General features: G+C 37.8%; 2 protein-coding genes and 1 pseudogene across 11 annotated transcripts in view; 1 reads left to right on the top strand and 2 right to left on the bottom strand.

Annotated features, from left to right (window-relative positions):
• Positions 1-21,619, top strand: part of NUDT6 (nudix hydrolase 6) — a 41,107-nt gene extending 19,488 nt beyond the window's left edge. For all 9 annotated transcript variants that reach the window (XM_053575062.1, XM_053574993.1, XM_053575547.1 and 6 more), the window contains 2 exons: positions 16,776-16,830; positions 21,023-21,619. In XM_053575062.1, the coding sequence (XP_053431037.1) occupies positions 16,776-16,830; positions 21,023-21,420 (453 nt within the window). In that variant the 3' untranslated portion in view covers positions 21,421-21,619. The remainder of the gene's footprint in view (positions 1-16,775; positions 16,831-21,022) is intronic.
• On the bottom strand, positions 1,618-2,463 carry LOC128574759 (60S ribosomal protein L9-like; annotated as a pseudogene). Its single transcript, XR_008376852.1, has one exon. The product of XR_008376852.1 is annotated as a 60S ribosomal protein L9-like (transcript).
• Positions 21,620-21,786: 167 nt separating the features above from the next.
• FGF2 (fibroblast growth factor 2) overlaps positions 21,787-26,471 on the bottom strand; it is a 67,863-nt gene continuing 63,178 nt past the window's right edge. The window contains exon 3 of the mRNA XM_053575765.1: positions 21,787-22,074. Within this exon, the coding sequence (XP_053431740.1) occupies positions 21,889-22,074 (186 nt within the window). The 3' untranslated portion in view covers positions 21,787-21,888. The remainder of the gene's footprint in view (positions 22,075-26,471) is intronic.

Genomic DNA, 26,471 nt, shown 5'->3' with positions numbered 1-26,471 from the left:
TAAAATATGACAATTGGAGCTTTAATAGGAATTGCATTAAAATTATATATTGCTTTGTGTAGTATAGACATTTTAACAATATTGATTCCTCCCAGCCATGAGCATGGTATGTTTTTCCATTTGTTAACATCTTTACCTATTTCTTTTCTTAAAAGTTTCATAGTTCTCTTTATAGAGATCTTTCACATCCTTTGTTAGATAAACTCCCAAATGTTTCATCTTCTTTGGCACTACTGTGAAAGGAATAGAGTCCTTAACTGTTTTTTCAGCTTGGCTACTGTTGGTATATATAAAGGCTACAGATTTATGGGTGTTGATTTTGTAGCCTGAGACATTGCTGTATTCCTTGATCACTTCTAAACATTTTGTAGTAGAATCCCTAGTGTTTTCCAGATACACAATCATATCATCTGTGAAGAGTGCAAGTTTGATCTCTTCTGACCCTATGTGGATACCCTTGATCGCCTTTTCTCCCCTAATTGCAATGGCTAAAACTCCCATTACAATGTTAAAGAGCAATGGAGACAATGGACAGCCTTGCCTGGTTCCTGATCTAAGTAGAAATGATTTCAATTTAACTCCATTCAATATGATATTGGCTGTGGGTTTGCTGTAGATGGCCTCTATTAGTTTAAGAAATGTCCTTTCTATACCAATTTTCTTAAGTGTTCTGATCATGAAGGGATGCTGGATATTATCAAAAGCTTTTTCTGCATCAATTGAGAGAATCATATGGTCTTTATTTTTTAGTTTGTTTATGTGCTGAATTACATTTATAGATTTACGTATATTGAACTAGCCTTGAGACCCTGGGATAAATCCCACTTGGTCATGGTGTATAATTTGTTTGATGTGTTGCTGGATTCCGTTTGTTAGGATCTGATTGAGTATTTTTGCATCAGTATTCATTAGTGATATTGGTCTATAATTTTCTTTTCTTGTTGGGTCTTTCCCTGGTTTAGGGATCAAGGTGATGTTTGCTTCGTAGAATGTGTTGGGTAGTATTCCTTCTTTTCTATATTTTGGAAGAGGTTTAGTAATATAGGTACTAGCTCTTCTTTAAAGGTTTGGTATAATTCTGACTTAAAGCCATCTGGTCCTGGGCTTTTCTTTTTAGGGAGATTTTGTATAGTTGATGCTATTTCAGAACTTCATATAGGCCTGTTCAACATTTCCACTTCGTTCTGGCTAAGTCTTGGTAGGTGGCATACTTCCAAGTATTTGTCAATTTCTTTCAGATTTTCATATTTCTGAGAGTAAAGTTTCTTGTAATATTCATTAAGGATTTTTTTAATTTCTGAGGGGTCTGTTGTTATTTCATCTTTACCATTTCTGATTGATGAAATTAGAGATTTTACTCTTTTTTTCCTGGTTAGGTTGGCCAAAGGTTTATCTATTTTATTGATCTTTTAAAAAAACCAACTTTTGGATTTATTGATCTGTTGTATAATTCTTTTGTTTTCAATTTGATTTAATTCTTCTCTGATTTTGGTTATTTCTTTTCTTTTGCTGGGTTTGGGGTTGGAGTGTTCTTCCTTCTCCAGTTGCTTGAGATGTCCCATTAAGTTATTAATTTCCTCTCTTTCCGTTTTCTTTTCTTTTTTTTTTTTTAATTAATGAATCTTTTATTGCATTGCTAAAATTACAAAGAGATCTTAAGGAATATCATGTGGTGTCTTGCTGCAGCTGGGCAACTCTTAGATCTTATTCATCAGCCTGCTGAACTGTTCCTTTTTCAGAGACATAAATACCATCCAAAAATTTTCTGATATCTTTGTATTTAACTGTTGTGGCTTGCTGAATCAAAGCAGCTGAATTTGAAACAAGCTCAATGTCCTTTCCTTCGAGGATTAACTCATCTTTCTGGGCTTCAGATACCAAACAAACAACACCTGCCCTCATCCAAACCCAGCGGATATATTTTTCACCCAAGAAATTTCTTATTTCAACAAGAGACCCATTCTCCTGGATAACAACGTTGATGGGGAAGTGAGCATACACAGACCTCATCTTGTAATGGAAGCCCAGTGTAACACCCTTGATCATGTTCTATACATGACTATAAATAGTGCGAACAGTAGCCAGTTCCTTTCTATTTCCCCACCATTTGTCAACCCCGAGCCTCTTCTTTTTCTTTCCAAGGAGACTGAGTTCCACATTGATGTGGTTGAAGTCCCTCCGCAGGGTTCCTCTGGGACCCTTCACAATAACTGTGCGTCCTTTCAGAGTGATGTCGACATTTTCTGGAACATCGACAGTCTGATTGCTGAGAATAGTCTTCATTCTCGCTGAGATGCGGCAAAGAGACTCTTTCCGTTTTCTTGAGGAAGGCTTGCAGTGCTATAAATTTCCCTCTTAGGACTGCCTTTGCAGTATCCCAGAGGTTCTGATAATTTGTGTCTTCATTGTTGTTTTGTTCCAAAAATTTGGTGATTTCCTTCTTAATCCCGTCTATAACCCATCTTTCCTTTAGCATAAGGTTATTTAGCTTCCATGTTTTTGTATGGGTATGCAGATTCCTGTTGTTATTGAGTTCAACTTTTATTCCATGATGGTCTGAGAAGATGCAAGGAATAATTTCTATTTTTTTAAATTTGCTGAGGTTAGATTTGTGGCCTAGGATGTGGTCGATTTTGGACTATTTTCCGTGGGGTGATGAGAAGAATGTGTATTCAGTTTTGTTGGGATGAAATGGTCTGTAGATGTCTGTGAAGTCCAGATGTTGAATGGTTAAGTTTAAATCTAAAATTTCTTTGTTTAGCTTCTTTTTGGAGGATCTATCCAGCACTGCTAACGGGGTGTTAAAATCTCCAACTACTGTGGAACTGGAGGAAATCAAGTTGCTCATGTCTGTTAGAGTTTCTCATAAATTGAGGTGTGTTCTGGTTGGTGCATAAATATTAATAATTGAAATCTCATCATATTGAGTATTACCTGTAACAAATATGAAGTGTCCATCCTTATCCTTCCTTATTTTGGTTGGTTTAAAGCCTATTGCATCTGCATATAGGATTGCAACACCTGCTTTTTTCTGCTTTCCATTTGTCTGGAATATAGATGACCATCCCTTCACCTTGAGTCTATATTTGTCTTTTAATGTAAGATGCGATTCTTGTATGCAGCAGATATCTGGCTTGAGTTTTTGTATCCAGTCAGCCAACCTGTGCTTCTTTAGAGGATGATTCAAACCATTCATATTAATTGAGAATATTGATAAGCCTTTCGAGAGTCCAATGGACATTTTTAATCCTTTTGCGACTGTGGAAGTTGGAATTTGATCAAACTTTTCTGGGTGGGTTTACTTTTGTGTTGGAGGATTACGCTGGTCTTCATGGAGGATAGGTCTGAGAATATCCTGGAGAGCTGGTTTAGTTATGGCAAATTTCTTCCACATGTGAATGTCATTGAAGTATTTAATTTCTCCATCATAAATGAAACTCAGTTTAGCTGGATACAGGATCCTGGGTTGAAAGTTATTTTGTTTTAGGAGATTAAAGGTCAATGACCATCCTCTTCTAGCTTGAAAGGTTTCAGCAGAGAGACCTGCAGTTATTCTAATATTATTCCCTTGTGGGTGATGGTTTTCTTTCGTCTGGCTGCTTTCAGAATTTTCTCCTACATATTAACTTTAAAGAAATTGATTATGATGTGTCTGGGGGATGTCTTATTCGGGTTGAGTCATGCTGGAGTTCTGAAACTGTTTCCTATCTGAATTTCAGAATCTCTTGGCATTTCTGGAAAGTTCTCTTTCATAATCTCATGGAGAAGAGACCCTGTGCCTTGTGAAGCCACTTCATCGCTTTTGGGGATCCCTATAAGACGAATATTGGTTTTCTTTGAATTATCCCAGAGCTCTCTAAGAGAGTGATCTGTTTTTGCCCTCCATTTCTCTTCCTCTTTGAGAGTTTGGGAGCATTCAAAAGCTTTGTCTTCCAATGTCAGAAATCCTTTCTGTTACTGAGGGGTTTTACTGTGTTTCTCAGATCTTTGAGGGCTGCAACTTCTTGTCTCAATGTGTCAAAATCTTTGGTCATTTGGTCTTTGAATTCATTGAATTCTTGAGATATCTTTTGGGTTACTGCTTGGAATTCTAATTCGATCTTAATTGCTATCCAGATTCTGAATTCTATTTCTGACATCTCAGCTATTTGTTTGTGCATGGGATCTTGTGCTGTGTCTGCCCCATTGTTCCTTGGGGGAGTTGATCTCTGATTATTCATATTGCCAGAGTTTTTCCATTGATTTCACCTCATAATTGTTTTTCACCGTTGCTTCTGGCCGTCCTCAGATTTGGGGAGCTGTCTCTCCAAGATTAGACCCCAGCAGGATCAGTCTATTGTTGCTGGATCTTTGTAGAGCGTGACCTTGTGTAGCTCCTCTGGGGCTGCCCCAGCCAGGGAGTTCTAGTTGTGGAAGCAGCTCCCGAGTGTGACATACCTGGATCCAGCAACAGGGCTGGGGGTGGTGCACACGGTTCTGGGAGTGCCTGGCACCCAGTGACTTTGGCTTAGACAGCCCAAGGCTCCAGCAGTCTCTGACCAGGAGAAGGGCTCCACGCAGAGGCAGGGAGGGCTCCAGAGGGCACACAGCTACCAGAGTCCCTGGCCAGACAAGCGGGCCAGTGTGTAGGCAGGGAGGGTACAGGAGGGAAGACCTGGGGTTGCGGGGCTCCCGGAGTTCCTGGTCACGGCATGTGGAGGCCTGGCGGTGCAGGTTGCGGCACCGCTCCTACGGAAGACCAGGCAAGCACAGCTCTTACAGTGGTCCGGGCAGGCACTGGTTGCAGGTCTCAGGTCACCACTTCTGTTCTAACAACCAGTCTGACATCTGCTTGTGCCCTCCTCATCCCACAGATGGTAGTTTTCTGATCTTTGCACATGAGGTAGCTCCCTGTTGCCTCACTCAAGTCTATACGGTGAGTCTCCTTTATCCACATGATCTAGAACAATGCCATTGTCAATGGAGGCTGAATACAACTGGAATTTTTCTCTGGATTCTAACAGACCTCACTGCTTTTGACTTCATGAATATGCCCAAAAGACTATTTCCTGAATTGTTAGTGTTTCCCGGGGTAGTCAGGGAACAAAGGGAGATCTAAGACCTAACAACTAAACAAACAAGTATCATCCCATTCCCGTTGTGGGGAAAAACGCAACCAGTGCACAGGGGCATTGTTTTAGCCATTCTTTGAAATAACTGAGTCCATCCTGTACTGTTTACTGATAAAGATTTTAAGTGGAGAGTTTTCCTTTTTTCCATGATGAGTTTCTTTTACATAGCCTTTTTAGTCAATTGAACTTTAGGCTGGGGGACCTTTTGAGTAATTAACCCTGGAAAGCTTCCTCAGTGCTTTATTTGGTGGCTTTTAGAACTTACAGCCATATGTGAAGAGAATTAAACACCTTACTCCTGGTAGGAGGAGGCTTTGCTATGGCCTCCAGCCTCCTAAAAAATCATAACCACTTAATGTTCATTTGCTAACACTTAATTGTTCACCAAGTAACTTATTCCTTTGTTATAACACACATTCCTGATCCTGGTTGATGAAGTTTTCAGGGTAAAAAATTATTTTCATTCAAGTATATTTTGCTATGTTGGTAGAAATAAATCAGATAATCAAATAATGATAATAATTGTGATAACATACTTTTGTGAAAATTTTCTCATTTAATAATCATATTTATTATATCTCTATTCTTTTAGAAGAACTGAGATTTAGAGAGATTATTATAACTTAACTACCATTACACAATTGGCAAATGCCAGAATCAGAATTCAAGCTATAATCGTTTATTTTATTTATTTATTTTTTTTTAGTAGAGATCGGGTCTTGCTCTTGCTGAGACTGGTCTCCAACTCAGGAACTCAAACAGTCCACCCGCCTTGGCCTACCAGAGTGGTAGGATTACAGGCGTGAACTACTACGCCCCGCCCTGTAATCTTTTCTTTAAACCAGAGCAAATGAAAACAGAAAATGAATTAAAACTTGGTCTTAAAGGAATAGGCAATTTTATGGTAATGCCTGTATATGTATTTCATTGAATACAAAAAAATTCACTTGAATGTTTTTATTTTTCTTTTTAAGGGCAGTAGTTTGGGGGGGTTTTTTGTTGTTGTTATTGTTGTTGGTGTTGGTGGTTGATTGGTTTTATTTTTTGTTTTTAATAAGTAGTAGAGATGCTACTGTTCCTGGGGTTAACAATTTCCTTTAGTTCAGGTAACAGCAATGATACTAAGCAGTATACAGTTGGTAGCCTAACAAAGAGGTAGAATAAAAGAGTAGAAAGAAAAAAGATTATCGAAAAAGAGATAATTATGTGAAGGAGAAAAAAAGTTATCAGTTTTTCTCAAAACCTAGGATGATGTCTATTTTTAGGATGTTTTAGAAGAACCAAATAAAGACTCAAGGTTATATGTGGGAAATAAAAAGGTCTTTATTAACAATCTTTTTGTTTTTGGCTCCATGAGGCAGCTGAACTTTTCAGGAGTATTCATGATCCAGCAACTGGTCCTTTAAGTTATTTTTTTGTCCTTTACTCAAAGTTGTTTGGATTCTGAGTAAGATTCATTAAATGTAATAAGAGATTAATTTATAAATCAGAATGCAACTTTATTTATTTACCCCATAGGGGGAAAGGATCCAGGCTTTCCATTATTAGAAATAAATTAGAGAATTTGCTGCCTCTAAAATACAAAGAAGTACTCTAAGTACTGTGAATGGGAGGTGGTTGCAAAGTGCAAAAATTTGCCCCTTACCATAGAGATCCACAGACTATTATACTTCTAAAAAACTTCATTGGAGCATCTCTTATTCTTTAGCATGTAAATATCTTACTAGGACTTCTAGAATACTTAACAACTTCCTGCTTTCCAGGTCCCATCAGCTGCTAGCTTTAATAGCATTGGGATCTCACTGACCCAGGAGGCTGAGGTGGGAGGATCACTTGAGGCCAGGAGTCTGAGACTAGCCAGGAGCAACATAGCCAGACCCCATCTCTTAAAAAAAAAAATAAAATTAGGCTCAATGCCTGTAGCACAATGGTTATGACGCCAGCCACATACACTGAGGGTGGCAGGTTTGAACCTGGCCTGGACCAACTAAACAAATGCAATAGCAACAACAAAAAATAGCCAGGGGTTGTGGCAGGCGCTTGTAGTCCCAGCTCCTTGGGAGGCTGAGGCAAGAGAATCGCTAAAACCCAAGAGTTGGAGGGGTTGCTGTGAGCTGTGATGCCAGAGAACTCTACCCAGGGCAACGTAGTGAGACTCTGTCTCAAAAATAAATAAATAAATAAAATTAGCCAGACATGGTGTCATGTGCCTATAGTCCCAGACACTCAGGAGGCTGAGAAAGGGTGATCACTTGAGCCCAGGATTTGAGGATATAGTGAGCCATGCTGACAACACTGCAGCCACTGTACTCTAGCCCAGGTGACAGAGCAAAAGCCTGGATCCTTCTATGTTACTAAATTTTTAAAAGGCCTTAAAGCTCAACAAGCCTTGGAAAGGGCTTTCTCTCTATCTGCATAAAACCAGACCCATCAAAAAGAGCAACTGCCTTTCCTTTTCCTCCCTATTATTTCAATATATTGCAGGAAAGAAGACCAAGAATTCAACCAGACCTAGCCCAAGTCATTTAAAAAATAATACCTGTCTCTCAGGTTAATTTAATTTCTGAAGAAAATTATTTCCACGTCAATCTGTACTCCCTCTTCCATTCATTCTCCCAAGTTTATCTATTCATCCTCTCTAGTAACCATTCATTACCCCTAAATAGAATTGCCAATATTCCTCACCTCCCCCTTCCCTCTAAAATGAGAGTATATAAACTTCTGGACCCCCCTGGGACACTGGGTAATCATTCTGATTCTCCTCCTATACACAGTAAATAAATTTGTAATTATTAATCTGCTTTATTGTGAATTGATCTTCCAGTGAATCGTCAGGGTAAAGATTCTCTCCTCCACAATCATAACTACTAACATTCTTACATAGTTATAGATGTAATGGAATGACGTACAGATGGGAAAGGAAGTATGGAGTCAAATGGTAGCCATAACACTTTGACAGCAGAGGGTATAATAATAATTATATAGCTTTAGAGATGGCTGGTAAAGGAGCTAAGTAATTTTCACCCTAAAATATGACCCCCTAGTATAAAGAATATTTTGAATTGAAGGTCATCAAGGTTAAGAAACACTGCAGGAGGCCCTCCTATCTGCATAAACTAGACTGGCCTGATAAGAGGGCCAAAGGGGACGATTGATACCCCTTCCCCTTTCCTGTTATCTCAAAATATGTCAGGAATAAGGGTCTGGAATGCCAATGGACCTGGCCCAAATCATTTCAGTCATAAATATTTGTTTCCTAAGGGCCTTTAATATGAGTCAATCTATTTCTCCCTCATCCATTCTTCCTTCCTAGCAACTGTTTATGCCGTATATTCCTCAGTTTCCCCCTCGCCTCTAAAAGGCCTATATGAAGTTATCTGAACTCCTTTGGAAAACTGGGTTATTGCTCAGTGATTTCTCCCCATGTACACAGTAAATAAATCCTTTCTGTTGTTAATCTGCCTTAATTGTGAGTTGATCTTTCAACAAAAGCACAAGTTTCCCCTTACCCCTTCACTGGCTTTTCTTAACTATTTTGAAAGCCTTGAGATGGCTGGTCTTCTCAAAAGAAATAAAAATGACAAGCTCAGGTTAGCCTATCAATTCCAGGCACAATATGAAAACCCTAAGATCTCTATGGTAACATTTAAGGAGATCCCCATATTCTTTAGCCACAAAAAGGCAATACTGAAAATCAGGCCTCAATCCAACTACAAAGGTACCACAGCTGCAACAGAGACTGAACAGAGTCTGACAAGTGTCATATGTCAAAGCCAGTCCCCTAACAGGAAAAGAGTAGGACCCTGCAACCTTGAGTGTACCAACCTGAGGATTTTGAATCCCAATTCCGCAGAACCCTGTGAGCCAACAGAAACAATACCCTTCTGGCTAGAGAGAACAACCTCCCCTTGTCTGGATACTGTGCAAAATATAGGGTATTTAATATTAGGACAGTATATTTAAAGTCAGCACTAGTCAGGATAATATTCAGGGTGGTCACCAGTCCTGGTAACCTCTAACTGTAGGAGTGTTCACTTACTTAGTAGAAGACAATTAATTGGTTGGCTTATGTAGGGGTGAGGGGCAACTTTGCCTTCACCCTGAAAGTTCACTGGAAGATCAGCTCACAATAAGCAGATTAGTAAAAGAAAGAGGTCTTTTTACTGTGCACAGGGGGAGAATCACAGAGTGATTACCTAATATCCCAGAGCGATCCATCAGTCTCCATACCCTCATTTTATTTTTTTTATTAATTTTTTTTTTTTTTTTGGTAGAGACAGAGTCTCACTTTATCGCCCTCAGTAGAGTGTCGTGGCATCACACAACTCACAGCAACCTCTAACTCCTGGACTTAGGCGATTCTTCTGCCTCAGCCGCCCGAGTAGCTGGGACTACAGGCACCACCACAACGCCCGGCTATTTTTTTGCTGCAGTTTGGCCAGGGCCGGGTTTGAACCCACCACCCTCAGCATATGGGGCCAGCACCCTACTCACTGAGCTACAGGCACCACCCCATAGCCTCATTTTAGAGGAGAGGGGGAGATGAGGAATATAGATAATTCTGTTGTCAAAAAGTGGTTACTTGGGAGAATGAAGGAGAGGAACAGATTGACTTGGAAATGGGTCTCTTTAGAAATTAAAGTAACCAAAAAAAAAAAAAAAAGAAGAAGAAATTAAATTAACCTGAGAGATAGGTATTATTTTTAAAATGATTTGATCCAGGTCTGGTTGCATTCTTGATCTTCTTTCCTGAAATATATTGAGATAACAGGGAAGTCATCTGTCTTTTTTTTTTTCATGCATCTGGGTTCTTAATGAAGAAAGAAGGAAAGCTCCTTCCAAGGACTCTTAATCCTTAGGAGCCTTTAATTCAAAATACTCTTCATACCAAGAAGTCATATTTTGGGATGAGATTTCCCAAGCTTCTTTATATAACTGTCCCCTCAAAAAATGAATAAATCTGACATGATCTCCACAAAGTAGAACTATCAGGAAAGTATTAATAAGCTTGGGCTATAACAGAGCACAGGATACCTAATACCAGGATGCTGCATTGTATTGTTATATAGATTATGACATTTGCAAGCAGAGGAGGAATCCTTCGGTGTCTTCAGGGAATGCTGTATCCAGTCTTAGCCTCCACATATTGAAGAAATTAGAGAAACTGGGGAGGCCAGGCAACTATCTGTCATAGGCAACTTAGGCACTGACTTATCAGTTCAAGAAGAGCAGAATGAGAGAGGACCTCTTGAAATCCTTCCAGTTCTCTCTGTGACTAATGGATGGAAATACATGAACAGCATTCTTAAAATTTCCTGTGTGGAAAAGACCATTTCTCTCTTTCTTACATTGGAAGAAGTAAAACAGCACAAGGAGGAAAAAAAAAACAACAGGACCTCGTGTGTGTTTAAACACACACACAGAGGAATGATTGATCCAATGTAAAAAAGAGCCTACTTAGTAAAATATGCTATGATCCAAGAGTCTCAAAGATGCGATCTAAGAAAATCAATTTATGACCCAATTTAATTATTAATAATAGCATTTAGCATTTATTGAATATTTAATCTGTGTTACACACTATTCCGGTGCTCTACATTAATTACCTACTGTAATCATTGCAGCAACCTATTATCCCCATTTTGCTGACTGGGAAACTCAACCAAAGAGGTTAAGTCATAAAGTAGGTCAGGAAGAAAACTTTTCCTTTACCATCTTAGAAATGAGTGGTGTGGGATGTGTTGAGGGGCTACAAATTAATAAATGATAGAGTAATGGAAAAACTGGAGTACTCATGAACTATAGTTCAATAATATAATAAAATATGAGTATTTAATTTCTGTAATTATTTTGGTATTAGGTAGCATTTAAGCATAACTGATCGCTATTAACTATAATTTTTTATATTTACATCCTTAATGTTACATATATAAATTTACTTACTATAAATAACTAGTTAGTATTATTTTCAGAAAGCCAACCCAGTTTTCCTTTCTGTAAATACTTCAGTTTCCCCAGGAGTTAGCATCAAGTTTTCTGCAGAGAATGATTTAACTCTCAACATGAGCATATGCACATACTCAAACACAGATCTAAACTGCACTTAATACATATCCTTTATCTTTCCCTGCCCATATATTCCAGTCCTATGTCCTTGTCCCATAATTTTGAGCAATAAGAGACTCTCTGTGGCTTGACCCATAAATTGAGTGCTAAAGAGCTAAGAGTAAGAACCTATTTGTTCACTAAATATTACTAAATTTCTATACATACTGTGCTGTATGCCCTGTTCTAACCACTAGGCATACATCAATGAACAAAGCAAAGTTTCTACATGTAGAGCTTATATTCAAATGCTTATGACAGAAATAATAAAATGAGTAAATATAATACATGGCGCAGGGATAAAGAGAATGACTGGGTTTGCTATATTATACATTAATTTGTAGCAGCCCTATAGCCTATGGCTAGGAGGAGTGAAAGTTATAATGGAACACCTTGGAAAGGGCATGGAGAGGGATTTGGCTCTCCTAACAAGCATGAGACCTCGGGAGATGAGAGCATTGGTGAACTGGCAGTCTCTACACCGGTGGTGTCGAGAGGCTCGAGATCAGCCTTATATTAGGCTGGAGGAGAAGGCAGTCAGCAGCATGCGCATTCTATCAGGACTCGCTTACTCTGATTATATATCCTTTCCTGCCTGCAGAACACCATCACAGCATCTCTGCTGCAGATTACAAAGCTCTGCTAAAGTCTAAGATCTATCTTTCTAAGAAGACTGCTTTAGTCTCTCTAAGACTCTCTCTCCAGCTAAAGTAGATAGCCCTCAGGCACCTAACAGACCTGAGCAAGGTAACTTAGTGGTCAGCGTCTGAAACCTAGTTAAGCCGGGCAGAGACCTGGCCAGTCTTGGGCCCTGACAAGTGGTGTCAGGAAAGGGACATGACATTAATTTCTGTATGGCTAGCACCTTGCACTGACTGAACTATGAGACACTGTGATAGCTTCTCATTGGTAACAGTAATAATATTGTAGCTAGTGAAATTTATCTAAATATAGTAGGTCTGGCTTGGCGCCTGTAGCTCAAGCAGGTAAGGCGCCAGCCACATACACCAGAGCTGACGGGTTCAAATCCAGCCCGGGCCTCCCAAACAACAACTACAACCAAAAACTAGCTGGGAGTTGTGGTGGGCGCCTGTAGTCCCAGCTACTTTGGAGGCTGAGGCAAGAGAATAGCTTAAGCCCAGGAGTTGGAGGTTGCTGTGAACTTTGACGCCACCGCACTCTACTCACGGGGACAGCTTGGTCTGTCTCAAAAATAAATAATAAATAAATATAGTAGGTCTGAAAAGTAATAGTAGCATTAAAGATTTAGAAAGATGTGGCTCAGTGGTTAGGGCGCCCATGCTAAGTGGTTAGGGCGCCGGCCACATATACCTGGGCTGACGGGTTTGAACTCGGGCCCTTGGCTGCTAAACAATGACGACAACAACAAAAAAATAGCTGGGCGTTGTGGCAGACACCTGTAGTCCCAGCTACTTGGGAGGCTGAGGCAAGAGAATCGCCTAAGCCCAGGAGTCTGTGAGCTGGCACACCATGGTACTTTGCCAAGGGTGACATAGTGAGACTCTGTCTTAAAAAAAAAAAATTAGAATGATGAAAATAAAAACCAAATTTCTAGCATCTGAGTGGAGTAAAGGCAGAACAAGTCCATACAATACAAGAGAACCAAATGGAAGAGGTTTAGAAGGTGTGTCCCCTTGTTCTAGATTCTTGAGATAATGGCCAAAAAAAATTACTAGTTTTTGGGGGGTTGTGTTTATAGAACTGCTGGGCAGGATTTCAGTAGCCATGCCCAGGGAAAGTTCTAAAATAAATCCTTTGCTTAAGAAAGCAGAAGATGTCTGTGGAACTGGGAAAATAAGTGAGGAAAAGGATCCGAAAATGAATCATTATTCCTTTTTACCCATCCTAGAAACCCTAAAATAAACTTGAGTTTATTATCAAGACAAGTTTTAAAAGAAATAGTGTTAGTAAATTTGAAATTGCTTTAACAGAGTAGGTATCTAACATTCTGTTAACATCTCTGAAAAATACACTAGACAATGTACAATTTGTTGATACCCATAACTCCTATTTCTTAGGCTAAGCAATTCCTACCACTGGGGAAAGATGGCAGAGTAATAGCTGAGACTACCACAATTATCCTCCACCCTGCCTTCTACCTTCCATTTACTTAGACACACACATACAAACACACAAACATCATATTTATAATTGGCAAATGAATAAGAAAATCTGTTATCCCGTTCATCGTTCTGAAATATTGTTTAAAATCACATATTTTTATAAGTTAAAAGGATCCTTTACCTTTTGTAATGTATGTAAAAATCAGATATGCTTAAGGAACCAGATGACCTCATAAACTCAAAGGAGCAAGGGGTCATGTATGCAAACGTTGAGTATCACCCCATAGGGCAACCAGGCACAAGAACATTTAAGAATATTTCTTGGGCAGCACCTGTGGCTCAGTCGGTAAGGCGCCGGCCCCATATACCAAGGGTGGCAGGTTCAAACCCGGCCCCGGCCAAACTGCAACCAAAAAATGGCTGGGCGTTGTGGCGGGCGCCTGTAGTCCCAGCTACTCGGGAGGATCGCTTAAGCCCAGGAGTTGGAGGTTGCTGTGAGCTGTGTGAGGCCACAGCACTCCACCAAGGGCCATAGAGTGAGACTCTGTCTCTACAAAAAAAAAAAAAAAAAAAAGAATATTTCTTTAAGAAGAGAGTGGAAAGTTCCTGTTTTAAGATTAGTGGAAAAATAGATCATGGAATTTTACACATGAAGTAGAGATATTTTGTCTTCTTTTATATAGCAAGGGAGAACAAAGATGAAAAACAAACTCAAAAGGCTAAATTTCCAAAACCTATCCTTAGTAATTTTTTCCTCACAAACAATATATTGGAAAGATAAAACAATAATAAATTATTAGCTAAGAAATAAATCCCATGCCAGTCAAAAGATTTTAGATCAGGAACTCAATAAGGATGTTTGACAATAAACTAGATTTTATTCCAAATGCACAAGCTCTGGAGAAATGTACACATAAGAAACAAATTCTGATCAGATTTACATATTGTTCCAATTAAGTGTGAAAAAAAGATCAAAAAGTATATGAAAAAAGAGTGACAGTAGTTAAGGATTAGTGAGAAAATAGCATTATCAACTTACAAAATTTCTTAAAAGATGGTTAGAACCAGCCTGCCTGGATTTTAACCCTGAGTTTATCACACACCGCCTGTGAGATCCCAGGCAAGTTATTAAGCATTTTTAAGCCTTCAATTTCATCACCTTAAAAATGGGAACAAGAGTCTTTCATGGGATTATTGTGAAGTTTTAATGTATGTACCTCTTTATTTTTTATTTTTTTTATTTTTTGTAGAGACAGAGTCTGACTGTACCGCCCTCAGGTAGAGTACCATGAGGTCACATGGCTCACAGCAACCACTAACTCCTGGGCTTATGCGATTCTCTTTCCTCAGCCTCCCAAGCAGCTGGGACTACAGGCACCTGCCACAACGCCCGGCTATTTTTTTGTTGCAGTTTGGCAGGGGCTGGGTTTGAACCCGCCACCCTCGGTATATGGGGTCAGCGCCCTACTCACTGAGCCACAGGCGCCGCCCCTTTGTTTTTTTTAAGACAGTCTCAAGCTGCCGCCCTGGGTAGAGTGCCATGATGTCACAGCTCACAGCAATCTCAAACTCTTGGGCTTAACCAATTCTCTAGCCTCAGCCTCCCAAGTAGCTGGGACTACAGGCACCCACCCACAACGCCCGGCTATTTTTTTTCTTATTGTTGTAGCTGTCATTGTTGTTTGGCAGGCCTGGGTTGGATTCGAACCTGTCAGCTCCTGTGTAGGGGGCTGGCACCCTAGCTGCTGGGCTACAGATGCCAAGCCATATATACCTCTTACAAACCATTTAGCATAGGTTAGTGAGCCTTTATTATTGCAATACTGCTAAACCCAGTTAGTGGGATTATTTTTTGATATAAAGAAAAAAAGACCAGGAAGACATGCTCATCTCACTAGTGATCATATTGATTGAACATTAACATAAATTGAACATTAACCAGGTTTTTCAAACTTAGGCTTCTCTGCTTTTTAGAACTCAGGCTCAAGCTTTTTAAAAATAAACTCTTTGAATGGAGCCAGAAACTGTCACAAACTACTTATAGCATAAAAGTATGCCTACTATTTCCATATTTAAGACTTAATTTATGAAATAACAAAAATCCAATTTGTGCGAGCTATTTTCAATCCTTAAGTCTAGCATTTTCCTCTATTAAGTTCAGAATTCTAATTTAATCAACAGTTAATCTCCAATCATTTACAGTTAAATTTAAAAGTTGACTTGTTTTTAGGAAGTGTTTGCCCCATCTTAACAATTCTTTTGTTATTCTATCAAAAGACTGTCTAGTTTTTGTAGAAACAAAGTTTCTGGAACTCTTTCAAAATGGAACCCAAAAGATAGTGCATATAGAGATATGTTTCTGCATTAGTAAAGTATTTTGTACTTTTCTACAAAGTAAAGCATAATATGCTTTATAAATTAATGTAAAGTCTAAGCCAGACATGGAAGAGTGGATAGCCTGAATTCTGTACCCACATAATCAACAGTCTGTGGAAATTCTGGGAACCATGCCACTGGTCTCCAACTTAGCATAGTTGAGAAGTGACACATTCTTTAAGAAGTATTCATCCAGGAAATGAGTAGGTCACAAAATACACCAGTTAAAAAGTCCACAACTTGTTTTATGAATGAAGAGTATAAGGTGTACTGGCCAAATTTGCAGGGCTCTTATGAGTATGTTATAATTTCTAAATCATTCTTAACTTTTATCATGGTGATGGACAGATATAACAGAACTCTTAACAGGAAAAAAATATTCAGCCATAAAACTATTGTCCCATGTCACCTAATAGTTATTTTTAATTTATTTTCTTCCCATCTGCCCCTCCCCACCAAAAAAAGAAAAAGTAGACAAGAAAACACAAAGAAATGGTAGGCAATAAAACACAAATTAATTGATTTTATTCACACTACCCATCAGAAGCAATTTCATTTGTATATAAAATCATTAATACATACAATAGAAACTTAAGAGTAATGCATGTATATCTTATTAAAACACAATATAGGAATTAGATGTGAAAATTAAAAACAGCATACTTTAGTGATTAAGTTTATACTGTATAATCTACTTATTTATAGCAGCATCTGTAAGATTCTCCTATTTATTTGTTATAGTTAACTAGCAGCGAATTTTTTTAAATTACAGAAATTCAGTAGATGTTTCCCTCCAATGTTTCATTCATACATAATTTATCACATTAACCAAACTAAACCACTTCTATTTACTGAAGAAAACGGTGGGGAACGATTTCATCAGTCCTTAGATCTTCCAAAAAAGAAAAAATGAAGGAGGGAGGAAAGCAGCTATAAAAAAAAAAAAAAAAATTGCATGCATTTACCAAAAAATAAATTCTCAACCACCTTGACCAATTATGAATGGATTTTTTTTTTATGAATGGATTTTGAAGAGTCTGCGTGCATGTGTTAGTGAACAAATTCTATGTTAACTTTATTTTCTAACTATATACTGCAGTTGAAAAATATGTGGAAGTTTCCAGGAGGCATGTCAGAGCCTGGAGAAGATATTGGTGAGTATCTTACATATTTTTAATTGGCTTGAAAATAATGTAAGAAATTAATTTGGTTCTAATTTGTTCAAACTAAGTCAGAATTTCAGAGAGATTTCATAAGGACTCACATAAAATTAGCAAAATTTCTAACATGACAACTTACTCTATTGGTATAAATAACATCATTAGGAGCTTACCACCTATTCCTCTGCTTGCGACTGTTTCTAGATTAACTTGTCTCAAAAGGAGAAGCTTTAGATATACATCAGTAAAAGCTTAGCTTTTAAAGGTTATTTTGGATATGACTAAAATAGTTGCTGGAATTAAATTCTTGACCATTCCATCACAGAAGAATGAAGAATAACTTTTAAATGAACTTTGAAATATGAACAAAATCAGTTATTTTTGTCCTTATGAAAATTTTATCTACTATTTATTTTAAATAGTCAGGAGGCCAAAACACAGCAAAATATATGAGAAAGTCTCAAACGAGAAATAGCCCCCAACACAATTTACTGAGCTCAATATTTAAGACAGGGAAATATGAAATAAACTAAGAAGTCTTTATGTCACTGATTTACAGGAAATAGAAAAATAGAAACTAAATTTTCCTACCTATTCTTTAAACCATTGGACCAAATTCAATCTACTGTAATAAATCAGTAGGTAATTCATTTTATACTAGTATTATTTCTCCATGACCTTTTCCTTAATATGCATGTCCCCTATTTTCCTTAGCTAACAATTATATTAAAACAATTTTGTAAATTATCTTTAAATATTTTATTTAAAAAATGCATGTACTTGAAACTTCTTTTAATATTTAACAGATAAAAATGCCGTATTCATTTTATATACAGACAACATCTAACAATTTATGAATACTGATTGCATTACGATATACCTATAACAGATCTTGGCTTTAGGTACTTACTGACCTTTTGTTTAGACTGATGATTTTATAGTGGTGCAAGTGCTAAAAAAGAAGGCCTTTTTCCTACAAACTATCTCCCACTATCCGTATGTGACATATGAGTGTGTCAACTAGTTAAACTTATATTTTGCATCCTTACTCAATCCAGATAGGGCAAAAAGCAGTCTGCATGATTTCTTTAGCTTCCTCTTCTGAATCTTGCCTTTTCAAATGAATTGATTTTTTTTAATTTGAATTTTTATGGATCCTCTGAATTTTAGTTATGCTTATTTTAAATGTAAATGAAGAAACACATTTCCAAGCCAAATATGTATAATTTTAGGTTTAAATATACTCCAGATCATTTTTTAAGTCCAGATAAATAAAAATTCACTAATTTTTTTTAAGTATTTGTGGTCTTCCCAACCTCTGTCATGTAGAATTAAGAGAAAAAAGCTGTAATTGGCATTAACCATATTTCTCAAGCATTATAAAATTAAAGATTTACTTTAGAATTAATAAAGCCTTGGAAGCAACTAGAAATGATGACTGACAGTAGAGGTCTGAAAGGCTATGTTTATGTGAAGGCATTTCTGTTTTCTAACAGAAATAGTACAGTACAAAATAGTAATAGATATTCTTTGTTGTTGTTGTTGCAGTTTTTTTGTTTTTTTTGGCTGGGGCCGGGTTTGAACTCGCCACCCCTGGCATATGGGGCTGGCACCCTACTCCTTGAGCCACAAGCACCGCCCTGCAATAGTTACTCTTAATGATGAAGTCAAATCATCTAAGAATTATTGAAATTATTTTCTAAATCCTACATTTAGGAAACTATATGATATACTTTAGAATATTGTCATCACAAATGGTTAAACATTTATATTGGCTCTTAAACAGTAAATACTAGTTAACTGGGAAACACATTTGTTTGACATCCTTCTTTCTTTGAAAATAGTAGGTAAATGAAGCATTATCCATAGAGTTTTTAAAAAATTATAAGGGTCATATATAAAAGAAAATTCAGTCCTCAAAGCTTTAGTATAAAATTATACCCTAACCTGTAGGATTAAAATAGTCAAATTGCCTTCCTAGAAAACCTCATTACCACTGACAGGAAGAGAATCTCCTATGTTAGCCAAAGAACGTTAGAGCAGTGCAGCCTGAGGGAGATCATCAGTGCAGGAAAGTCAGAGGGAAACACCAGAAAAACCCATATTCTGCAAAATTTTTCCTATTATACTTTATTTCAACCTAACTCTACTATTAAATATCACAAAATAGAAGTAACAAATATAAACTCCATTTCATTATTGTTCTGAAACCAAACAAAACAATATGACATTATTTAAAACATCTCTCTTTCATCAGCAAAAATAAAAACAAGAACCTCTTAGTTTCTCAAACCTATAAAACAGTAAATGTTATTTCAGTTTAGCTTACATTACATTAAAATAATAAAGGTACAACAGAATAAAGCACTTTATCTTGATTAAAAAATTTAAATTTCTGTGAAATCCTTGGAGAGGAGATTTTCATCTCAAAGCAGAAAAAGAGGTCTCCCATAACCTACATATAAAAGCACTTACATGGCATCCCATTCAGTTTTCACTCCAGTCAATGATATGCTTATTCTAGCTAAACTGATCAGAACTACCCAGGCTGACTGCTGAGCAGGGCAGATTTGCTCACAAACCCTATCGGGTGCTTCCATGACATGTAAACAGCCTAGACTCAAGCTGAATGCTGAACTCTCGATCAGTGGTACTAAGAGCTAAACAAGATCCCCGTGATTATTTGTCAAAGCATTTCAAGAACAAAAATAAACATTTAAACAACAGTTAGGAAATATTACATAAAATTTACGACTAGGGCCACAATCTTTAATAATAAATTTAATAACAAGCATGCATTTATGCCAGATTAAAATGTTTTTATTAAGGAAAGTTTCTTTTTCCTTAACCTAGACTCTTCTTTTATCTGTTCAGTTTAAAAGTGTAATTTCTAGCCATGTTTAACCTTTGGGAAAATCTCAATTATAAGGGAAGTCAGCATGTAATTGAAAAATAGCAGATAAATGTCATATATTTCAAAACACTTTGCATCTTTCCATAGCCGTTTCTTAGAGAAGGAACAAGAGCCTCTCCAAAGTATTTGGTAAACAGTCTACAGTCAGAACATACAGGAATTGACACACATTTTTGCAACTTCCTCTCCTTTGCCTATTTTTCACCAGTAGGATTACTGAGAAGGCTAATATCATTTACTATTTGACAAACAAGAACAAAGGAGGCATTAAAGGGTATCTGTACAAAAATCTTACTGATAGCTCTACAGCTTCCCAGCAAAGTCAAACAGCTTTTTCAAGGGCTCTCAGAAATGCTTTGGAAAAGACAATGACAGAGCATCACAAAATTAGGGAAAGTCCCTGTAGGGGGTCCATCTGCATGTTTAGAAAAAGCAGCCACAAAAATATCTTAATGGCAATAAAAATCCTGTCACAGAAATTGCATTTCATTGAAAATAATCAACCTTGTAATGTAAAAATCTTTGTGTTGTATTATAAAATCCTATAATTAGGATTTTATTATATTATTGTAATATTTTGACAATGTTACAAGTTTTTGTTAAACTTCTGGTAAAATAACTACAGCATTTAATGTGGAGAGAATGAATACAAGTTCTTTGGAATCTTATCTCAAGAAACAAAGGAAATATGAAAAATTACTCTGGTGGAAGTCTGACAGCATAACTAGAAGAAAATAATAATAAAATGGTTATGAAGGAATCCTTGCTACGTGGAGGCCTGTGTCCCATCCAAGATCACCAGAAGAGATTAGAATCATTTCATAGTTCAATACATTCTGCAGCTCAACAGACTTTCATAAGGAAAGGCAGCAGTTTTGATAGGTGATCAGAAATAGGATAATAAGAAATGGTATTTTAGAATATTAATGACAACTTTACAGCATATGTTTTAATTTTTACAACCTGTTTTTACCTTTTGGTAAACAGAGCAGGGAGAGTTACCCCCAAAATGTACAGGTGGATAAGCCTCCAAGTAGCAGCTAAAAAATATTCAAAATTTTCACTATTCCAAAAGGCTCTTAAACATACAGTGGTAACAAAATACTTTAGTATTACAGGATGTCCAGAGGGCAGACACTTTGTATTGAATACTTTCTTCGGATAATGTTTTGCTTTTGAACCTCGAGATAGTGCTATCTTAACTTATCAACCTTTGATGATAAAGGTTCTAAAAATGCGATCCTTATTGATTTGTACCTCTCTTTTACGTAGGAGACACAGCAGTTCGAGAAGTTTTTGAAGAGACTGGTATAAAATCAGAATTCAGGTCCCTCCTGAGTATTCGGCAACAGCATGCAAATCCTGGTGCTTTTGGGAAGTCTGATATGTATATCATCTGCCGCCTACATCCATGTTCATTCACCATTAATTTTTGCCAACATGAATGCTTAAGATGTGAGTGGATGGATCTTAATGACCTGGTCAAGGCCAAAAATACTACTCCCATCACCAGCAGAGTTGCTAGACTGTTGCTATATGGATACAGAGAAGGGTTTGACAAGATTGATCTGACCATGGAAGAACTTCGAGCAGTTCACACAGGGCTGTTCTACAAACTGTTCCACAAGGAACTGCCAGCAAATTACAAAACTATATCAGGAATGGATTAAATTCACATTTACATGTTTTAAAAAACTTTAAGTAAATTGTACATGTGGATTAATGTCTGCCATGTTATAAAAAGTAGTGAACTTCTGGGACTGATTAACTAAATACCTGATTTTTATTTTCTAATGTATATGATTTCCACGAAGAAAATTTATTTGTAAATATGCACATTTTAAAGCCTCTTTTCAAATAAAGCAAATGTATGAGCAAGATTGTAGCTCTAGGAATTCTTCACTGGATAAAAGCAGGTGCTATACAAAAGGGGGAGGAAAGTCTACATATTTTCCAAGAATTTTTGTTGTTTTTCTTTACTGAGACAATGGTTAAATATTTTACTATCAGATAAAAAGTTGTCTAACCAGTTGTCCAAACTGAGCTATACACATTTATTTTCTTTTTTCTCATTAACAAATTTCTAAAATAGTTACTACTTCTTTCACACAAGATTATATTAGATGCTACCATTAAAATCAGCTCTTAGCAGACATTGGAAGAAAAAGTATAGCTTTCTGCCCAGGTCCTGTTTTGGATCCAAGTTTATACTGCCCAGTTCGTTTCAGTGCCACATACCAACTGGAGTATTTCCTTGACCGGTAAGTATTGTAGTTATTAGATTCCAGTCGTTCAAAAAAGAAACACTCGTCTGTAACACATTTCTGAAAAATAAAGGAATATACTTGTTATTATTACATTTTTCGTGTTAAATATTTATGATAGTACAATGCCTACTCTGCTCAACCAGAGCAGTGGTCTCAGGTTCAGCAGGACAATCAAACTAACAAGACACAGTAGGCCAAAATGTGAGGCAGACTAGCTCTGCAGAAGGATAGAGGTTAGGTTGCAATATTTTGTACATGGTTACAACAGGCTACAATAAGAAAGTGATATTTTTTTTCTTTGAGACAGAGTCTCACTTTGTCCCCCTCAGTAGAGCACTGTAGTGTCACAGCTCACAGCAACCTCCAACTCTTGAGCTAAAGCAATTCTCTTGCCTCAGCCTCGTGACTAGCTGGGACTACAGGCACCCACCACAACACCCAGCTATTTTTTTGTTGCAGTTGTCACTGCTGTTTTAGCTGGCCAGGGCTGGGTTTGAACCCGCCACCCTCAGTTGGTATATGGGGCCAGCACCCTACCCACTGAGCCACAGGTGCTGCCCAAGAAAGTGATTTTTGAGCCAACACTTGAAGGAGGTGAAGAAGTTAACCATCCAGATGTCAGAGAAAAAACATTCCAATCAGAGGGAACAGCCAATACACAAGCACTACTCAAGGATCATACCTAGAGTGTCTGAGAGGTAGCAAATAGGCTGATCTGAGTGAAGTAGAGGGCTTGATGGGAAGAGTACTAGGAAATGAGGTCAGAGAGGGGGGAAATGAGATGTGACAGGCGGGCAGAACCCACAGAATTTTGAAGGTTGTAAATATTTTGACTCCTACTTTAAGAAAATGGAGAACCACTATAGGCTTTTAAGCAGTAAAACATCATCCAACATATTTTTCCAGGATTACTCTTGTTGCCAAGACTAGACAGAGGGGCTAAAAGTAGACACAGAGAGACCAGTTAGAGGCTTATTGCATAATAGAGGTAGAAAGAATGGAGGCTCAGATCACAAAGAAAACAGGAGAGAGAAGCTACTTATATTCTGATGGGATGTTCAACAGGGCTTCCTCACAGATTCAATGTCACAGAAACGGGAATCGAGTCTAGCACTGAAGTTTATGTTCTGAAATGATGGACTTTCCATCAACTGAGATAAGGAAAAGCAGGAGTAGAAAACATTTCATAGAAAAAGATAAGTAGTTCAGTTTTGCACATGTGGCGTTTGCGATGAATATTATATGCAAATGGAGATAATATTAGCTGAGCACCACCTCTTAGGCAACAAACACGTCACAGAATTTTCTCTGCCCCCTTACTAATAATGCTAATAACCACAAAATTGGAAGTTGAAAAGTATTCATTTATTTAGAGTGGTAGAAAATGTAGTACATAAAATAATTCCAATTAAACATTATTCTCAATTCTAAAAGGTATGGAACCTAAAAAAGGCATATGGATATACACACGCGAGCGTGATATAAATCTGTTAGGTGTTAGTGACGGGCAACACCTTTTTGTTTCCCTGGAGGCTTTCCACATAAACCAGCGTGGGGTTCCTATAAGAGGAGCCCAATGACAATTTGTTGATACTGATAATGATGATGCAAATAATTTTAAAGATGTGCTCCAAGTCTGATCCTTCATGGGAGATGTATGAATAGAGAAAAAAATGAAAGTAGTGTGAAATAGTATAATCGACACTTTAGTTTGACTTTTTTTTTTTAATTGTTCAAATTATGTACTTTGGTCAAAATTAAATCCAACTTATGTGAGAATTAGTCACTATTTTTCTTTCTTTTTTTTCTTTTCCTTTCCCCTATGCCCTCCCTCCTTCTCTCTCTGCCTGCTCTCCCCTTCCCCCACTCCCCACCGTGTCACTGCCATTAATTGTCCTCATATCAAAGTTGAATACATAGGATTCATGCTTCTCCATTCCTGTGATGCTTCACTAAGAATAATGTGTCCCTCCTCCATCCAGGTTAATACAAATGCTGCAAAATCTCCATTTTTTTAATTCCATGGTATACATATACCACAGCTTGCCAGTTCATTCTTTGGGTTGAGAGGCACTTAGGCTGTTTCCACATTTTGGAGGTTGTAAATTGAGCTGCGATAAACAGTCTAGTACAAGTGTCTTTATAATAAAAGTTTCTTTTTCCCCTTCTGGATAGATGCCCAGTAATGGGAGTGCAGGATCAAATGGGAGGTCTAGGTTGAGTTCTTTGAGGTTTCTCCATATGTCCTTCCAAAGGTTGTATTAGTTTGCAGTCCCATCAGCATCTAAAAGTGTTCCTTTCTCTCCGCATCCACGCCAACATCTGCAGTTTTGAGATTTTGTGTTATAGGCCATTCTCGCTGGGGTTAAATGATATCTCAGGGTGGTTTTAATTTGCATTTCTCTAATAATTAGGAATGATGAGTATTTTTTCGTATGTTCACTAGCCATTCGTCTGTCTTCTTTAGAAAAGGTTCTGTTCATCTCTCTTGCCCATTGAAGAGAGATGAACAGAGCTTTTTTCATGTGGATTAATTTGAGTTCTCTATAGATTCTAGTTACTAAGCTTTTGTCTTCTTCAAAATATGCAAATATCCTTTCCCATTGGGTAGGTTATCTATTTGCTTTGGTTGTTGTCTCCTTAGCTGTACAGAAGCTTTTCAGTTTAATTAAATCCCATTTGTTTATTTTTGTTGTTGCAATTGCCATGGCAGTCTCCTTCCTAAAGTCTTTCCCCAGGCCATTATTTTCCTATGCTTTCCTGGAGGATTTTTTTTTTTTTTTTGGTAGAGACAGAGTCTCACTGTACCGCCCTCGGGTAGAGTGCTGTGGCGTCACACGGCTCACAGCAACCTCTAACTCTCGGGCTTACACGATTCTCTTGTCTCAGCCTCCCAAGCAGCTGGGACTACAGGCGCCCGCCACAACGCCCGGCTATTTTTTTTTGTTGTTGCAGTTTGGCCGGGGCTGGGTTTGAACCTGCCACCCTCAGTATATGGGGCTAGTGCCCTACTCACTGAGCCACAGGCGCTGCCCTCCTGGAGGATTTTTACCATTTCATGCCTTAAATTTAAGTCCTTTATCCATCTTAAATCAATTTTTATGAGTGGAGAAAGGTGCAGCGTACAGTTTCAGTCTTTTACATGTGGATATCCAGTTCTCCCAGCACCATTTTTTGAATAGGGAGTCTTTCCCCCATTGTACACTCTTGTTTGATTTATTGAAGGTTAGGTGGTTATAAGTTGTTGGTTTCATTTCCTTGTTTTCTATTTGATTCCAAATGTCTATGTCTCTATTTTTGTGCCAGTACCATGCTGTCTTGACCACAATGGCCTTGTAGTATGCCTAAAATCCAGTATAGTGATGCCCCCAGCTTTGTTTTTATTACTAAGAACTGCCTTAGCTATGCGGGGTTTTTTTCTGGTTCCATACAAAATGCAGAATCATTTTGTCCAAGTCTTGAAAATAGGATGTTGGTGGGTTTTTTTTGTTTGTTTGTTTTTTTGAGACAGAGCCTCAAGCTGTTGCCCTGGGAAGAGTGCTGTGGCATCACAGCTCACAGCAACCTCCAACTCCTGGGCTCAAGTGATTCTCTTGCCTCAGCCTCCCAAGTAGCTGAGACAACAGGTGCCTGCCACAATGCCCAGCTATTTTTTGGTTGTAGCCCTCATTGTTGTTTAGTGGGCCCGGGATTCGAACCTGCCAGCTCAGGTGTTATGTGGCTGGCGCCTTAGCCGCTTGAGCTACAGGTACTGAGCCAGGATGTTGGTATTTTAATAGGGATGGCATTGAATCAGTAGATGGCTCTGGGATGTATAGACATTTTAAGAATGTTAGATTCTTCCCAGCCATGAGCATGGTATGTTCTTCCATTTGTTATTGCTATTTCCTTTCTTAGGGTTTCATAATTTTCTTTATAGAGGTCATTCACCTTTTTGTTAAGTATATTCCTAGGAATATACTTATTTCATTTTCTTTGGGGCTATGGTGAAGGGAGTTGTGTCCTTACTTAGCTTCTCATCTTGGCTGCTATTGGCGTATACAAAGGCAACTGACTTGTGGACATTGATTTTATATCCTGAGACATTACTATATTTTTTCATGACTTCCAGTCTTATGGTTGAGTCTTTGGGGTTCTCTAAGTATAAAATCGTATCGTCAGCAAAGAGGGAGAGTTTGACCTCCTCTGCTCCCATTTGGATTCCTTTTATTTTCTTGTCTTGCCTAATTGTATTGGCTAGAACTTTCAGCACTATGTTGAATAGTAAAGGTGACAGAGGACAACCTTGTCTGGTTCCAGTTCTAAGTGGAAAAGCTTTCAGTTTCACTCCATTCAGTAACATATTAGCTGTGGGTTTGTCATAGATAGCTTCAATCAGTTTAAGAAATGTGCCACCTATGCCTAAACTCTTCAGTGTTCTAATTAGAAAAGGATGCTGGATTTTATCAAATGCT

Source organism: Nycticebus coucang, chromosome 1 (genome assembly GCF_027406575.1).
Source record: "Nycticebus coucang isolate mNycCou1 chromosome 1, mNycCou1.pri, whole genome shotgun sequence".
NCBI classification, from domain to species: domain Eukaryota; kingdom Metazoa; phylum Chordata; class Mammalia; order Primates; family Lorisidae; genus Nycticebus; species Nycticebus coucang.
The sequence above is the reverse complement of the archived record's forward strand: the minus strand, read 5'-3'. Positions and strand labels throughout refer to the sequence as shown.